We start from the raw sequence: 18728 nt of genomic DNA, 5'->3' as shown, positions 1-18728 counted from the left end.
AAATTTTGAATAAAAAATCGCGCGATTTTTTATTCCAAATTTTCGCCTGCGGCGCTTGTTTCAATGTAATATATTATACTGAAAAATATTGAAAATTTGGAACAAAAAATCGCGCGATTTTTTATTCCAAATTTTCGCCTGCGGTGCTTTTCAGGGAGCTTTGAAATTTTCTTTGAAAACAGTATTATATAAAATAATATATAATTTTTTCAAAGATGATGATTTTGCATCCACGAGCGCTGCAGCAGTAATGTGTCGTGATGCTACCACAATACCGCAATACAGTGGAATGTAGTGAAATGCTTGGGCTCACATGAATTATGTGTAGCATTTGCTGAGGTATACAGTCTGTTGCCAAAAAGTCGGCTTTGTGATATTCACAAAACGCAAATGGCATTGCACAAACGCCCTCCAGTAGGGTACTTTAAATGCTCTAGGGGCAATTGTAGGTCGAAGTCCCTTATTTCAAGGGCAGTGGGCACGTGGTTTGAAGGCGTCAAACTAAGCTTTCCCCAGGTGTTTTACCTGATGTATTGTTTTGCCCACCGATTTACGCGGGAGGATATTTATAGGGAGGACTATGCGAGCGTTGAAAAGAAATTGTCATCTGCCACTATCTCCGACTGGTATAGCTACTGCAGGGAAGCAGTAGTTATATTTCAGTTAGACCACCAAGAATTCAAAGGGAAGATCGGTGGTCCAGGAAAGGTAGTGCAGATTGACGAAAGTAAATTCGGAAAACGCAAATACAACAAAGGTAATAATAATAATTTATATATAATGCAATTATGTTTATTCAAATACTTTTCTTTTTTTCAGGAAGACGCGTAGAAGGACATTGGGTCCTGGGTATGATAGAGGATGGCAGTGAGGACCTCAGACTGGAGGTATGCCCGGACAACGTACGTTCCGCTGAGGTCCTCATCCCTCTTATTCGCAAAAATGTACGAGAAGGAACAACTATAAAAACAGATTTTTGGCGCGCATACGAATGCCTCCCTGAATATGGTTACATCCATAAAAAGGTTAACCATAGTGACCCTGGCAATCCCTTTATCGCCGAGGATGGCACAAACACACAAAGAATTGAGTCTCATTGGCGTGTGGTAAAGAGATTTTTTTACAAAGACAACTATAATAATCCGGCAAACTTTGCTGATGTTATAGTAGAGTTTGTGGCGTTATGTTGGTACTTATATCTCTCACTTATGCCGACAAGCTCGGCCATTTTGAATGTTCATTTAACCCTTATGTGAGCACCCAGTTTTAGCCACGTTAATGAGCACCCAGGGTACCCGGGTACCCATCACTATAATAAAACACTTTCGAAGTTTGGAAGCGAACGAAATTATGAAAAAACAGTTTAACAATTCTTTTAAGAGAATATAACAAGTAATTTACCTGTGTTTGACTCTTGTCGCACATTTTATTTTTCTGGAAGAGAAATCATGATAGCGAAATCTCGCGCTCTACGGGTGGGACATGGTCAGTTTTCACCTTTACACGTCGACACGTATTCGAAATGTTTGTAGTTGTGGTAGTATCGAAGAATAGGCTTATTTCAGTGACTTGGGAGTACACAGTTACGCAGTTTGGCAACTGTGAATCAGTGAGAAGTGAACACTTGATAAGGAATGTCGTGTAAAGCACGGAAAGTCGACTGCGTCGATGTGCATAGAGCGGCTTTGCGTTAGAATCGACATTATTAACTAATAATCGAACAATTTCGAATACTTTGTGGACTCAAACGAGCATTTATGAGAGATATAAATTGGCAGTTCGTAATGGAAGATCATATATCACCTCATCAATTCGGATGGTGAGCAAAATTTTGTCCAATGATATTACGACTTTCACCGTACGGGGAAGATGACCAGTGAGTCAGAGGAGAGTGAAGCAGAGGACACAGCCTGAAAAGTGGCCCTGCTAGATCTACAGAAACATTGTTAGGAGATAAACTTAGGACTATAATCTCAGTTGAAATAATTGATTTTATTGTTCGCTATACTAACCAGAAAACTCTAATCGCCAATAAAGATCATAACGCGCAAAATCCTAATTCGAATAGAGGTTGGCGTTCAGTTACTGTGTAAGAAATGTATTTGTTCATTGGGATTCTCATTCGCTCTGGCGCCAATAATACTATATGTGGAAGAGTAACTCATATCCTCTTTATCTTTATTCAACGCATGCCAAGTATGTACAGAAAATGATAAAGCTACTCCTATACGTGATTTATGGACAATGTTCAATGCAGATTCGGGTAAAGTAAAGTACGGAAAATTATACTTATCGTAGGCACACAAAATTCACACAGTACATTCCTTTGAAACTCGAAAAAATGGCATGAAAAGTTGGTGGATTTGCAATACTGAAAACGCTGCCAAAGTTCGAGAAAAAAATTAAGGAAAGAGAGTAATAAAAGAACTTACAGCTCCGTTCAAAGGAAGTTTCCGAAATACATATAACAATGGAAACTTATTTAACGACTTTGCCTCTTGCTAAATACTTACTCCCATGCAAATTGGCAAGCACTGGTACATTGAAGAAAAATAAACCTTATACGTGTATATCGAAAGTAATATGTCCTGATTGTGCTGAATAATTAATGAAGATTTTAATAAATTTATGTTACGAATTCATGTTATTAGTTATTTATTATCCCAAGTTATATAGTTACAACATTTATCTATATTGAATCTCATTTACAGATGATTGCATTGTTTTTCATATAGTGGGTACCCGGGTACCCGGGTGCTCCCCGCGAGTTACCTAATTTCATACATAATTTTGAACTTCATAGAATTTTTTTTTTCCATTTTGAATACTGAAATAGCTTTGTTGGAAGTTAAATCGCAAGGATCCGGAAGCTCAGTTCGATAAAAAATTATTTCACCGAATTGCTAGCAGAAAAGTGTGTGGTGGTGGGCACCCGGGTACCCGGGTGCTCACATAAGGGTTAATTGTTGATAGCTGCTTTGCTTGCACGTGTTTTGGATCGTCTCCGATTTTTACCTATTCAAAAAAATGGATCAAAGAACCTGTATCAAATTTTGTGTGAAAAACGAAATTAAGTGCGCGGATGCATTCCGAATGTTGACTGTGGCATACCGAGAAGCTACCTTAGACCGAGGCAACGTTTATCGGTGGTACAAAATGTTCTCAGAAGGCCGAGAAAATGTCAACGACGAAGAGCGTGCCGGACGCCCGAGCACTTCAACAACAGACGAAAAAATTAATGAAGTGGAGAAAATGGTATTGGCCAATCGTCGAATCACCTTTAGAGAAGTGAGGACCTAAACATATCGATTGGCAAGTTATGCGCAATTTGCGCTAAGCAATCCGCCAGAAACGCCCGGATTTGTGGAAGAACAAAAATTGGCTTTTGCACCACGATAACGCCCCTGCTCACACATCGTTGTTTGTGCGCGACTTTTTGGCCAAAAACAACACACTAATGATGCCGCAGCCACCGTATTCCCCAGATCTGCCCCCCTGTGACTTTTTCTTGTTTCCTTAACTGAAGAGGCTAATGAAAGGACTACGTTACGCTTCTCTTGACGAGATAAAGACGGCATCGAAGGAGGAGCTGAAGAAGATAATAAAATGATTTTTTGAAGTGCTTCGAAGATTGGAAAACCCGTTGGCACAAGTGTATAATATCTCATGGGGATTACTTTGAAGGGGACAAAATAGATATTCATGAATAAATAAATAATTTTTGAAAAAACACAAAATTCGCGATACTTTTTGAACACACCTCGTATACATAACAAACAAATAAATAATATTATATAATCATATTACGTAAAAAAGGGCAAAGTATGGAAAAAGTACTACGCGAAAATGTTGGAAAGAATTATTTTTATAGATAATAAAGAAAAAAATCACACAAAAGTACATACAATAAAAACGCTGTCTCTGAAAAATCCTTCATATTTGGTTCTTAAGATGTGGCAAAGTTGGTTTTCCTCATAATTGTAAAAACTCTAACGTTTTCTTCCATGAAGTGCTGAACACAATGTCAAATTTTAAAATACACACATTCTTAAGGACACAGTTATTTTGACAGCTGCACGACTACACGACTGCAGGCCGACAGTTGTCGCTCTCGCTAACTTCAATATATTCTTATAATTGCTAACGACAGTAGAAAGATGCGGTAGAGTGGTGATGCCACTAATATGTAAAATGTAAAATTATTCAAAGCTCTAACAAACCTGACGTTATTTTACAAATAAAAGCATAGCACAAATACATACATAGCTCTATTTTATCATTTGTAATAACAATTGATAATTTATAACAAAAATATTTACCTATTTACTTATTTTTTGCATACAAAATTTCACTTTGAACAAAATATTAAAATTTCATTGAAGTGCAAGGTATTAGTATGGCCACAACGAAATTGTGTACATGCAAAATGGACAGCTGTGTTGTGTTGTGTACATGCCGGCCATTGTTATGTTGCTGCCTTCTCACAAATGTACATGTAGTAGGATTCACAACGCCATTTTCAGTTTACTGTCGTGCTGCTGCAGTCTGTCGCACTCATTGTGTTCAGCACTTGTATATTTCAATATACAAAGTGAAAAATGTGAAAAAAATTACTTAAACATTGAGAAATACCATGCGTTAATACAAATTTTTGATGTTTTGATCGCGAATATTTAATAAAATATACGTAAGTGTTAGCAACATTTGGGGTACTCACAACGTGTCATAAAGCATCGTAAAATCGTAAATTTTTATACTAGTTACAAAAATTTGTTGTTGCATTGCATACTAAAATAAGTTTACGCAAATACAACTCTGAACGTTATGTTTTCGGATCGTTATAACTTATCACTTTTATTTTTGCATATGTTTCCTCTGGAAAAGTTCCCCTATCAACATATTCCACATTTATATATACCGAAGTTCGTTTTCAGTACCTGACCGCCAAAGTAATCGGAATCGTGCCAATATGGGTATGTACAACTGTGAGCAATGAAATAGTAGTGGTTAGTAAAAAATATATTGTGAAAATGAAAAATAACTGTGAAACTTACATATTATGGATAATAAAAACAATTAACTTAAGTAAAAGTGTTCACTAACTTTATTTCCCACTACTATTTTATTGCGCGCAGCTGTATCTATGTACATACTTATATAAAAACAAGTAATAAAGAGCTAAGCTCAGGTGCAACCGAACAATTTATACTCTTGCAACTTGCAAGAATCAAATCAATGGAAATACTTTATGGTACAAAACGTCAGCATTAGAATCGAATTTTATATACACATACAATATATACATATAACTGCTATACTGACAGACACATAAGATTTCTTAAGAAATGAAAACCATTATACAGTGTGCGACAAAACTAAAGCACGGAATCTACCTTGTCGGTATTTCAATTATTTTATTTTTATACTCTCGCAACAATGTTGCTAAGGAGAGTATTATAGTTTTGTTCACATAACGGTTGTTTGTAAGTCCTAAAACTAAAAGAGTCAGATATAGGGTTATGTTTGGTATGGTACCAAAGTGATCAGGGTGACGACTAGAGTCGAAATCCGGATGTCTGTCTGTCCGTCCGTCCGTCTGTCCGTCCGTCCGTGCAAGCTGTAACTTGAGTAAAAATTGAGATATCATGATGAAACTTGGTACACGTATTTCTTGGCTCCATAAGAAGGCTAAGTTCGAAGATGGGCAAAATCAGCCCACTGCCACGCCCACAAAATGGCGGAAACCGAAAACCTATAAAGTGTCATAACTAAGCCATAAATAAAGATATTAAAGTGAAATTTGGCACAAAGGATCGCATTAGGGAGGGGCATATTCGGACGCAATTGTTTTGGAAAAGTGGGCGTGGCCCCGCCCCCTACTAAGTTTTTTGTACGTATCTCGGAAACTACTATAGCTATGTCAACCAAACTCTACGGAGTCGTTTCCTTCAGGCATTTCCATATACAGTTAAAAAATGGAAGAAATCGGATAATAACCACGCCCACCTCCCATACAAAGGTTATGTTGAAAATCACTAAACGTGCGTTAACCGACTACCAAAAAACGTCAGAAACACTAAATTTTACGGAAGAAATTGCAGAAGGAAGCTGCACCCAGGCTTTTTTTTAAATTGAAAATGGGCGTGGCCTCGCCCACTTATGGACCAAAAACCATATCTCAGGAACTACTAAACCGATTTCAATGAAATTCGGTATATAATATTTTCTTAAGACCCTGATGACATGTACGAAATATGGGTGAAATCGGTGCACAACCACGCCTTCTTCCAATATAACGCTATTTTGAATTCCATCTGATGCCTTTTCTGTATAATATATATGTATGTACATTAGGAACCAATGATGATAGCGGAATAAAACTTTACACAAATACGGTATTTGAAAAATATGTAAATGACTGATAATGAAATCTCGATTATCACTTTATCGTGCGAGAGTATAAAATGTTCGGTGACACCCGAACTTAGCCCGTCCTTACTAAAAATAAATAAAAAATAGTAAAAATTAATCAAATCAACTTATTTAAAAATATATAAAATTCGATATATGAAAATCTCCAAAAATCTGGTGCGACAAAACTAAAGCACGAAATAGTTTTATGATTGAAAAATTTATGTCTTTCAATATTTGGTTGCGTATGTCTTATTTTTCAATACAGTTGCACGTCGACAAGGCATGGGCTCAATTAATTTATTTGATGTGGTGCAGGAAATGCTTGTCCATGCTACCTTTAGTAGTTCTTATTTTTACAATTTTAACGTCTGATTTTTCGATCTACAATTTCCATTTGGTTCTTAATGGGATTGAGATCTGGTGACTGTGCAAGTCACTTCAAAACCTCAATCCTGTTATCAACAAACCACTGTTTTACACAAATAGCACTGTGTTTCTGGTCGTTGTTATGTTGATAACTCCATTTTAAAGCCATTTCTTCTGCAGCATGCGGCAGAATAATATTCTGAAAAATGTTTTTATGCTTATATTTGTTCATTGTACTGTTTATGTGATGAATTGGCCCTATTCCATTCCCTGAAAAATAACCCCACACTAGTACATTGTCTCCACTATGTTTCACCGCACATCTTTTATAACGTTGATTTAGACATTGTCTCTTCGGTCTGCCTACCAGCTTCAGCCCATCTGAATCTTTGATATTAAACATCGATTCGCCAGAAAATAGTACAGTTTGCCATTTGATAATCGTCCAATTTATGTGCTTCTTAACAAATTCCTGTCGCGCCAGTCTGTTCTTTAAAGAAATATACGGCTTTTTTGCACTCCTGTAGCATGAAAATCTCCCATGTACAGCTCGATGTTGTATGGATCTATGAAAATGTATTCTACTCGAAATTCGGATCTACTTTATCATTATGCAAAAGTTGTACCACCCTGTGCCAGAAAATATACGTACAATTTTCGTTTTTGCTTTCTACAACTCAAAAGCTAACGAATATTTTACTCGAAAATTGGCTTGAAAATCCGAAAATCGAGTTACAGAATATACAAAATCCGAATTCGAGTAAATTGATTTTCGAATCGAGTTACAGAATAGGCCCCTTGTAATATATTTAACCGTAATTGTCTTACAACAGATGTTGCCGATATAAAATGGTGATTTTCTATTGCCCGAATGACTGCCTTGTCCTCTCTTTCGGTTGTTTTCCGCGACCTTCTACCGCTAAGTGCTGTAGCCAAAGAGCTTGATTTCCGAAATCTGCTAAATGTTCGGAAAACAATAACATGATTTATTCCAAACTTTTTTGCAATAGTCATAACCGATTCTCTTTTCTTAAAATCCTTAACAAATTTTTTTCTAAAATGAACATAATAGTTATTTCGAGCCATTGATATATCTTTCACTTTAACATACAACTATCAGAATTGAATAACGAACTGCAACTGAATATGCACTAATATTTTTGTAATTAGGTAATAACTACACATATCCAACATTTTTTGATCATTAACCCCTTGCCGTTTCAATTACCGCATCAAAATTTGCTTCCAACTGTTCGCACGCAACTTGCACTAAACAAATCAGGGGTCGAATCGTTACATCCGTGCACGGATCGGCAAACATACGAAAGAAAATTACGTGATACGTCAATCGTATGCGGTGATTGGCATTATGACATACGATAGCAAACGGATCGTAATGTATTTTCAATTCACATTAGTAGGTAACAATAGATATCGAACTACGGAAGTAAATCAGAAATATCAAAATGAATCCAACTTGTGATGGGCATAAAAAATAGTGCGGAGATAGTTAAGGGATCGTAGCAATAGCGTAAGTATAAAAAAAAATATGAATCCTCATTAATAAAATTTTCTTCGTTAATGTATCGTTGAACAAAGCATCGGAATCTTAAAAACACGGTGGAGAATTTTAGGATATGGCAAGAGAGCAAGGTATCACCCCACAAAAGTGGTAGATTTGCTAACGTTTATGTGTATGTCCTCAACCTTGTTGTTGCGTCAAGCCACAAATTTATACCTAAAATAAAAATAATAAATGAATTGTAGAAAAATGAATTATAAAAATTATAAAATATTGAATTATATTGTTATTATATACTTACCTTAATGATACATTTTTAATACTAAAAAATTACTCACCTTAATTATCTCAATGTAATCTTTTACAATATTTAACGAAAGTTGAAAATTACTATACTTACCCCGTTTTTTAAGACATATGAACATTACCACTAGTTTAAGCCGTTAATTTTAAGATTTAGGCTAAGCAACAAAATGAAATTAAATAAATGTTCTCTTGTAATTGAAACGTGAAATCGACCGGACGCCTTTTCTTTTTTTATCGCAATTTTCGTGACAGGCAATTAGGCTTATTGATCGTGATCGTACCATCGTAAAGGAGGCTCGTACAACAAGAAGGTAAGTAAATGAATTTTGTGTGATTTTTTAACAATATGTTGAAAATAATTCCTCCATTTATTTTTATAGCATTGGAAATTGGAAGTAGCAGCAGCAGCTATATCAATGTGAAAAAAGTGTGTGTACTTTGAAATTGGACTGCGCAGTCCAATATAATACGGGAAAATAAATACATACAGACATATGTACGTATTTTATGCGTTTAAGGCGGCCTGCACAATCCAATATAAAGCTTAGTACGCAGCTCTCAAGAAACGTAAAAACTTCATATAAAAAAACGCTTAAGAAACGGTCAAGATACTTTCCTGCGACAAACTTACTTGTGCTAGTACGCAGCTCTCAAGAAATCTAGTACCAATTTTTGATACTTTTTTTCAGTAAAATGTGAATATGGCAAACCTTGTTTTGCGAAGAAACATCAAATCAACAATTGTTTCTTGAAGGAAATTCGAAGTAATCGTCAAATTCATCCTAAATTAGTTGAAATCATTATTATGAAGTATATTCCATTTTGAAATGTTGCATAAAACCTACCAATCATCAACAACATTTCTTAAATCTCAATGAAAATATTTATGTTACCATATACATACACACATACATATTACGCACAAAGTTGGTTTTCTTTGTTTATTCTCTCTTGCTCTTCTAATGTAGATCATTCACAATGCGTAACCAGCTGCCAAAATTACTTGAGAAATAATGTATTTTTTTTCTTGAGCAATTACTTGAGAGCTGCGTACCAACCTTAATATGTGAAAACAAATGTTTGCTTTATATGTATTTTAAATAACCAGATAATATTATTCTTTTATTTCAGATATTATTATGATTTTTATTTTATTATTCTTTCTCTTCAGATTTTATCACTATTTTTATTTAATTAATCTTTACTTTCAGAGTAAATCCTATTTGTATTTAATATATTTTATTCTTTCAGATAATATTAATCTTTTTTACAGATATTATTATCATTTTATACAATTAATCTTTCTTTTTCTTTTAGATATTACAAATTCAATGTAATTATTATTTATTTTCAGGTGTTAATAATCTTTATTTTATTTTCAGGTATTTGTCTTTTATAATATTTTTCCACTCTTTTATTTTCAGGTTGTAATAATTTCTTTATTTAATTAATCTTGTTTCAGATGTTAATTATTTTTTTAAATTAAACATATTTTTATTTATTTATAAATTATAGTAAATTTTATGTAAAAATGTAAAAAATAAAATAAAATAAACATTTTAAAAATTAAAAGGTTTTCTTTAAGATTTTAAAAGTAGGAATTAAAAAATGCAACCCTGCATCAGCCGTCGATTGGGGATATTAGAGCAGGACAGATATACTTTTTTAAATGACACTGCTGAATGAGCGCAACAAAGGTGTATGATCACATGCATACGTACGTGACTGGGTAAAATTGTCGCTCGGCCTATCTTAAAGAACACATGATTACCCTATGGATTACCTACTTTCTTACCCACTGATTATCTGGTTTTTTACCCGCTCATGGTTGGTAGGGTAACCAATCCTTCATTTTCACTAACACATACGCAAAAATCTACTACAAATTAGGCACTTGGTTCGGGTTGCCCCCAAATATTCTGCTACTAATTAGTCACTTGGTACGGGTTGCCCCCAAATATTCTACTACTAAAACGTTCAAATGCCTCAAATCTGCTATAGTGTGTTGCCGTGTTAGGTTTTAAAATTTATAACTTTAACAATATTTTTATAAAATATTCAAATATTTTTCGATTATTTAAATTCCTAAATATTAAATTTAATCAGTTTTGTCCAAAATATTAATTATTGTATCAATATATTACTAAATGTTTCCAATTTTATAAAACAAAAAAGGTGCGTGGAGTCCCTACGCGCGGATGAAGTTATACTTCTTAGTGATATTCCAAGAAATGCATATCATTTTGTATGAAAGAAAACTGGAAAACTTAAATTCACATTTTATAAATTTATTATAATTTATTATCTCCCCGAGCATGCCTTTGCCAACAAGTCGGCTTTTCGTGACGATGGCAAAAGCTAAAAATCATAAATTGCACAACTTTCTGGTGCTTCTCGCAAAAATCTGCGTCGATATGTATTCACGATCTTACGTATACATACATACATACATATTTACGCATGTTTGTAGGCGAAGCTGCTACAGCGGCAAGGGGTGACAATCGGCGGCATTACTTTACTTATGCCATAGAAATTCTATTGCTACGAATATGGAAATGACAACGAAATAATGCAAATATGCATATTTCTAAATGTCATTAATTTCTTTGAAGAAATGAAAGGAATGAATGATCCTGAGAAGTATAGCAGAGATAAAGAGATGTTTAACACCTCTCTCACTGGAAATGAAAGAACAATTGATAAACGTCAAAACCTCCTGAACTTTGACAGTTGATCGAGTTCAGGAGGTTTTGACGTTTAGCAATTGGAAACGAGCGATTGCCAGATTGAAATCTTACGAAAAAAATATGTAAACGGAGGGATTTGTTGCATCGTTCAAGACCACTTATAAAAAAAGTAAAACAATGAATATTAAATAAATTTGTGAAATTTAAAGGTATTTGATGAAAAGTTTTGTAATTTGAAGCATCATGGTAATATTTTCAACGGAAAATTATTAAAAACATTTAATGATTGAGAGCTAACAAGCTTAAATCCTATTATTGGGCACTGAAAGGACAAAAGTCAGTTGTTATAATATTCTTTAAAAAGATTTAAATAGTTTCTCCATATAATAAATAACCACTATATAGTAATTTTTATTCATACTAAATGTTGGGTGTTTTAATTTAAATGCCCAAAAATTGTAATTTTGTTCAATCTGGCCATAATGGAAAATGTTATAAAAAACGCTAATTTTGAGGCGCTCTCACACTGGAATAAGTTTAACAACCCTTTATTCCTGAGTATAGTCTTAACTTTTCCACGGCCAACGCAGAGCATTTCAACCAAAAGGAATTCATTCATTAAAATCACCACTCAGAAGTCGTTTTATCCGTAGTAAGCGAACGATTTTCGAAGAAACATCATTTCTAATATGCCACAATACAAAATTAGAAATGAACTTCTTAAACCTCACGCTGTCAGCTAAAATGATATACTTCGTCATCGCGGGTCGATTTCCAAAAAATGTAAATGAAGACTAACTACAAAAATAATCCTGTAAAGTATAGCCTTAATTTTTTAACGGCCAATGCAGGGTATTTCAACAAAAGCTCGTATAAAATAGTTGAGAATTCGCAGAAATGAAAGGCAAAGGAAAGAAAAAGGAGTATAACTTCAATAATGAACAAGCATACAAACATACATATGCGCAGCAGCAGCAAGGAAAGAGGTAACAATCGGCGATCCATTGTATATTTCTTTTATGCATAACCAAACCATAATTAGGACAACGCAATTCAAGTGTCAATGGTGGTGTTGGTGGTATGCGCTTCAAAAGTGGCGACGAGCACGTAGGTTCGAATAGCAACAGAATTTATTTTAAATTGAATATGTCACCAACCAAAAATTGAAACATTGTTTTACAAAAACAACAACAGCATAAGCATGGCAACATTGTGTTGTTGGTATAAAAGCCGAGCTGTGCCGAAAGAAACGAACAAACGATCGCCGATTGTCACCGCTTCGCTTGCTGCTCGAACATCTCTGCAGACAAGGCTGCGTAGATTCATATTGAGCAAGGTTGCGCAACCTGAATATATCGCAACCTTTTCCGAACTCGTATAAGAAGTATAACTTCAAAAATGTTTATATAATATTTGTGTAAAAACTATGTATTTCGTGCAACCGTGTAATGTATCAAATCATCTCAACGGACATTTTTTTAGTCTTAAGAAGCTCAGAAAAATGTAAATAGTCATTTTAAGTTTGTTTTTAGTGAAAATTAAATCATCGATCAAAGAGATATTCAGCGTATGTAAGTATAGTAACATTAATTAATTAAATTTGTTAATATTTGTTGTCTGATTTTGTATAGGATGCCTTGCAGAAAGTGTGTTGCTGGTTGCAGTTTGGGGGTGTATGTCGTAGTGTATGTCAAAGTGTATTCAAACAATAAAATAGTAAACAATTCATGTATTTGTTTATATTAACCCGTGTGTTTTTATTTTTTTGATCTTGAACAATATGAAGCCACTTGCTTTACAAACATACATACATATGATAAATATAAACGTAATAGAAATAGAGACAACTAATTTATTTTTTCCCAACGTTATAACGAATTCATATTTATTTTACAAACATACATATATAAAAACTACTACTATTTTATTGTAACTATATACATACATATATACGACGTAACCAGTACCCCGCCAAACTATTAGAAACTGTATGCAGATGTTTAACCGACTCTTTAAATTATAATAGTTATTATAATTCTTTCATATAGTTCATTCAAAAGCATAAATCATATAAATCAAAAATTAAATTAATAGTTTTGTTTCTAATATTGTATAGTCGCTGTGATATTTTTAATGCAACTGTTTATTTTTAAATTGTTAGTTTACTAGTTTAGTTAATGTATGCACGTATTTTTATACTCTCGCAACAATGTTGCTAACGAGAGTATTATAGTTTTGTTCACATAACGGTTGTTTGTAAGTTCTAAAACTAAAAGAGTCAGATATAGGGTTATATATACCAAAGTGATCAGGGCGACGAGTAGAGTCGAAATCCGGATGTCTGTCTGTCCGTCCGTCCGTTTTCCGTCCGTCCGTGCAAGCTGTAATAGTAAAAATTGAGATATCATTGGTACACGTATTTTTTGGCTCCATAAGAAGGCTAAGTTCGAAGATGGGCAAAATCAGCCCACTGCCACGCCCACAAACCGAAAACCTATAAAGTGTCGTAACTAAGCCATAAATAAAGATATTAAAGTGAAATTTGGCACAAAGGATCGCATTAGGAAGGGGCATATTTGGACGCAATTGTTTTGGAAAAGTGGGCGTGGCCCCGCCCCCTACTAAGTTTTTTGCACATATCTCGGAAACTACTATAGCTATGTCAACCAAAGTCTACAAAGTCGTTTTCTTCAGGCATTTCCATATACAGTTCAAAAATGGAAGAAATCGGTTAATAACCACGCCCACCTCCCATACAAAGGTTATGTTCAAAATCACTAAAAGTGCGTTAACCGACTAACAAAAAACGTGAGAAACACTAAATTTTACAAAAGAAATGGCAGAAAAAAGCTGCACCCAGGCTTTTTTTTAAATTGAAAGTGGGCGTGGCCTCGCCCACTTATGGACCAAAAACCATATCTCAGGAACTACTCAACCGATTTCAATGAAATTCGGTATATAATATTTTCTTAACACCTTATGACATGTACGAAATATGGGTGAAATCGGTTCATAACCACGCCTTCTTCTAATATAACGCTATTTTGAATTCCATCTGATTCCTTTTCTGTATAATACGAGTATAAACATTAGGAACCAATGATGATAGCAGAATAAAACTTTACAAAAATACGGTATTTGAAAAATATGTAAATGACGTATTATGAAATCTCGATTATCACTTTACCATGCGAGAGTATAAAATGTTCGGTGACACCCGAACTTAGCCCTTCCTTACTTGTTTTTGTTTAATTTCAATTAGGCGGCACGAATGGATCAAGCTGTTGGACGTAACAAATCCAACGGCTAAATATTTATTTGCGTGCCAAGGACATTTCTCGTTAAAGATGAGGAAGGGACGGCTTGTCTCCAGATCAGCTACACCGGATTTAAATTTAAAAGTAGTATCACCTGCAGTTAGAGTAGATAAGGCAATAGGTTGTAGTGGACAAGTAGGTAGTGTACGTATATTTGACCAACACGAACAAGACATTATAGGATTAGATACTGCAGATTTTAACCCGATGCATCCTAGCTCTTCTCCAATTAGAACTGTCTCGACTTCAAACACTAATATGTTTGGAGTTGAGACTTTGGGTAAATCCCTTCAACCCATATATAATGAAGATTCCTCTTTAGGTAACTCTCAAATAGATAGCACTTGGGCAAATAGTAGGCAAACGCAAACAGATGAATATTTAACAGAAGGGACACCTAGAAAAAGAATGTATCGGGAGGAGTTAGACAAAAAAATCGCAGGAAAGGGAATTTTTACGCAGTAAGGTGAGAGCTTTAGAGAATAAAATAGAAATTTTAGAAAATAATAAAAATTTGTCTATAGTAGGGCAGGAAGAAAATAGGCAAATTTCAGAGCTATGCGGCAAACTTCCTCCACATCTTGCGATATGTGTGAGAAATTGTTTAAAAAATGCACCCCGTACTTCGAAGGGTTATAGATATGGTAGGGAATTAAAAACATTAGCTCTGGCTGTAAAATTTTATCACCTATTGCGTTCAGGTATTTACAGCCCATTTTTAATTGGCCATCGTAAGTGACCCTCGAACAATTTGTTCAGGGTTGGCTACGTAACCCTGGCTGCAATTTTAGCTGCATTAAAGCCCTGGAGTTGAGAAGCCGTGGTTTCACTGACGCACAGAGATATGTTTCGATATGCTGTGACGAAATGTCTCTGAAAATTCACCTTCAGTATGAGAGAAATAGGGACTGGATTATTGGGTTGGAGGATTACGGTGATGAAAATCGTACCTCTCGAGTAGCTTCTAGTGTTTTAACATTTTTCGTCCAAGGTATTGGTGGAGAAACTTGGACCCACCCTTAAGCATATTTTTTTGTGCACAAAGCTTGCAAAGGAGATATTATGAAAAAATATATGTATATTCGAAGCCATAGGTCAACTCCAGGGTATTGGATTGCGTCCCTGCCAAATAGTTAGCGACCAAGGGTCAAATTTTGTTAATTTTGCTAGGTTATTAGGAGTATGTAAAGAAAGGCCCTATTTCGAAGTGAATAACTCGGAAGTCATTTACTTCTTTGATTCTCCTCACCTTTTAAAAGGTGCACGAAACTGCTTAGAAAATAAAAAAAATAAAGTCGTTGTAAATGGGCGCCCAGTTGAATGGTCGGATATCGTTCATATGTATATATGAAAATGGTACCCCAAACGACATTAGTTGCACCCATAAATTGACCTCGGCACACATAGCCCCTAAACTTTTTCAAAAAATGAGCGTGCAATTAGCTTCTCAGGTTTTTAGTAATTCTGTTGCAAGTGCTATGTTCTCCATTTATAGCTCCGGGAAACTGAATACTTCTAAGTCTCCATCTTTTGATGTGAGAATAACTCCGCAGCGTTTCTCATATCTTTTCAGACAAGCCTGGGGCCTAGGACATATTCGTTGAGTAGATCAAGGGAACTGCGAACTCTTGCCAGTTGACCAGTGTGAGTCATTTCAAAGTTTACCAAGACCTACCAATTCTACCTCATTTCAAAATATACAAATCGAGGTAAATGTGGACGTAGATGAAAGCAGCTTTCTACATAAAAATGCGTTTGTATATTTTTGCGGTTATTTGTACTATAAATATTTTAAACAACATAATTGTTTAATGCCCTTGCCAAGATGTGATGGTGGTATTACTGAAGAAGATTTTTTCTTCACTTCAGAAAAGCAATATAGTAATTGCCAAATGGTAAAACCACCCCTTGAATTTATAGATTTTCTATCAAAAATCGAAGATATTTATACACAACATTTTGATTCTACTTGCCATAAGATCGGGTTTTCCCAAATATTATTTGAAAAAATGGTTAACGTAGAACCGTACTATTGTTGTGAAAATTGTAATTCTGATATTATAAAATGTCTATTCATTAGAGTTAGAACATATTTCCTAGTAAACGCTTTTAATAAAAAAGTAAAACAAAGTGATTTCAAAAACGTAAAGTTCTTGTGTGTTGCACATAAATAGTAATCACGTCCGTTTGTCTGTCTATATGAGTCAGAATTTATATGTATATATGTCTGTCTGTCTGAATTATTTTATATTTGTCAAAAAGTTTATCTGTCGAAGGCCGTATTTCCATAGCGATTAGGTTTGTACGCTTATTATCAATATTTTTTTTGTTGTTTTTTAAGTGTTTTCGTGTACCAGGAAAAGTACCCTTCTTTCCACCACTATTCCTTTGATAGGGTTTTTAATAAGTATTTCGCTCTGGGTGATTTAGAATATTTTGTAAATATTATTTATTACTTAGTAGATTGTTTTGAATATTATTGTTGTTGTTCCAGAATTGTACCTGATTTTTTATATTTATTTTAGTTTTTGTTTAAATAATTACAAGTTGATTGTTTTGACTTGTATTGTTAATGTATACATACAATGGAATTGTACCTGATTTTTTTATATTTATTTTGGCTTTTGTTTACATAGTTTCCAGTTGATTGTTTTAACATATGTGACCTGGTCTACGGAAAGGAGGCTTAGGTGTCAAAAAAAGGAGAACAATTAATGAGATAACGAGAAACTGACGATTATTTTTAACAGCTTTTCCCAGAAAACTAGTTTTCGCACGTTAGCTCCCTTTTCGTAGACCAGGTCACATACCTATATTGTTAATGTTATATTTTTAATGTAATTAATATTCATGAATTGTACCTGACCTTATATATTTATTTTTGTCTAGTCATATTTTTATACTCTCGCAACAATGTTGCTAAGGAGAGTATTATAGTTTTGTTCACAGAACGGTTGTTTGTAAGTCCTAAAACTAACAGAGTCAGATATACTTAGGGTTATATATACCAAAGTGATCAGGGTGACGAGTAGAGTTGAAATCCGGATGTCTGTCTGTCCGTCCGTCCGTCCGTGCAAGCTGTAACTTGAGTAAAAATTGAGATATCATTGGTACACGTATTTTTTGGCTCCATAAGAAGGTTAAGTTCGAAGATGGCCAAAATCGGCCCACTGCCACGCCCACAAAATGGCGGAAACCGAAAACTTATAAAGTGTCATAACTAAGCCATAAATAAAGATATTAAAGTGAAATTTGGCACAAAGGATCGCATTAGGGAGGGGCATATTTGGACGCAATTGTTTTGGAAAAGTGGGCGTGGCTCCGCCAACTTCTAAGTTTTTTGTACATATCTCGGAAACTACTACAGCTATGTCAACCAAACTCTACAGAGTCGTTTTTTTCAGGCATTTCCATATACAGTTCAAAAATGGAAGAAATCGGATAATAACCACGCCCACCTCCCATACAAAGGTTATGTTGAAAATCACTAAAAGTGAGTTAACCGACTAACAAAAAACGTCAGAAACACTAAATTTTACGGAAGAAATTGCAGAAGGAAGCTGCACCCAGGCTTTTTTTTTTAAATTGAAAGTGGGCGTGGCGTCGCCCACTTATGGACCAAAAACCATATCTCAGGAACTACTCAACCGATTTCAATGAAATTCGGTATATAATATTTTCTTAACACTCTTATGACATGTACGAAATATGGGTGAAATCGGTGCACAACCACGCCTTCTTCCAATATAACGCTATTTTGAATTCCATCTGATTCCTTTTCTGTATAATACGAGTATATACATTAGGAACCAATGATGATAGCGGAATAAAACTTTACAAAAATACGGTATTTGAAAAATATGTAAATGACGTGGAATGAAATCTCGATTATCACTTTATCGTGCGAGAGTATAAAATGTTCGGTGACACCCGAACTTAGCCCTTCCTTACTTGTTTATAATAAGTAGATTTATTTAAAACTGTATATATATAAAAAGGGTGAAAATAGGCCTCCTGGGGAACCAAACACCCAAAAAAGATCGGTAGCGCGCCTACATTGCAACCTCAGAGGTGGTGAGGAAGAGCAATAAATATCCAAAAAAAACTTTTGTTTCA

The 18728-nt window shown here is 34.6% G+C and overlaps 1 protein-coding gene and 1 pseudogene across 1 annotated transcript; one reads left to right on the top strand and one right to left on the bottom strand.

Annotated features, from left to right (window-relative positions):
• Positions 1–415: 415 nt before the first annotated feature.
• LOC126758940 (uncharacterized) lies at positions 416–2715 on the top strand. Its single transcript, XM_050473465.1, has 3 exons — positions 416–757; positions 820–1171; positions 2712–2715. Exons 1-3 carry the CDS (start codon positions 529–531, stop codon positions 2713–2715), a joined length of 585 nt encoding a protein of 194 aa, XP_050329422.1. The 5' UTR covers positions 416–528.
• A 9206-nt stretch (positions 2716–11921) lies between these two features.
• On the bottom strand, positions 11922–12124 carry LOC126751835 (small nucleolar RNA U3; annotated as a pseudogene).
• Positions 12125–18728: the final 6604 nt, after the last annotated feature.

Source organism: Bactrocera neohumeralis, chromosome 2 (genome assembly GCF_024586455.1).
Source record: "Bactrocera neohumeralis isolate Rockhampton chromosome 2, APGP_CSIRO_Bneo_wtdbg2-racon-allhic-juicebox.fasta_v2, whole genome shotgun sequence".
NCBI classification, from domain to species: domain Eukaryota; kingdom Metazoa; phylum Arthropoda; class Insecta; order Diptera; family Tephritidae; genus Bactrocera; species Bactrocera neohumeralis.
This window is presented reverse-complemented; position numbering and strand designations above follow the sequence as displayed.

What these genes read in the sequence shown, in the direction of transcription:
- LOC126758940 (XM_050473465.1), top strand. Translation starts at nt 529, where the DNA reads ATGTATTGTTTTGCCCACCGATTTACGCGGGAGGATATTTATAGGGAG. An exon ending in AAAACGCAAATACAACAAAG is followed by an intron (nt 758 to 819) that starts GTAATAATAATA and finishes TCTTTTTTTCAG; the next exon opens with GAAGACGCGTAGAAGGACAT.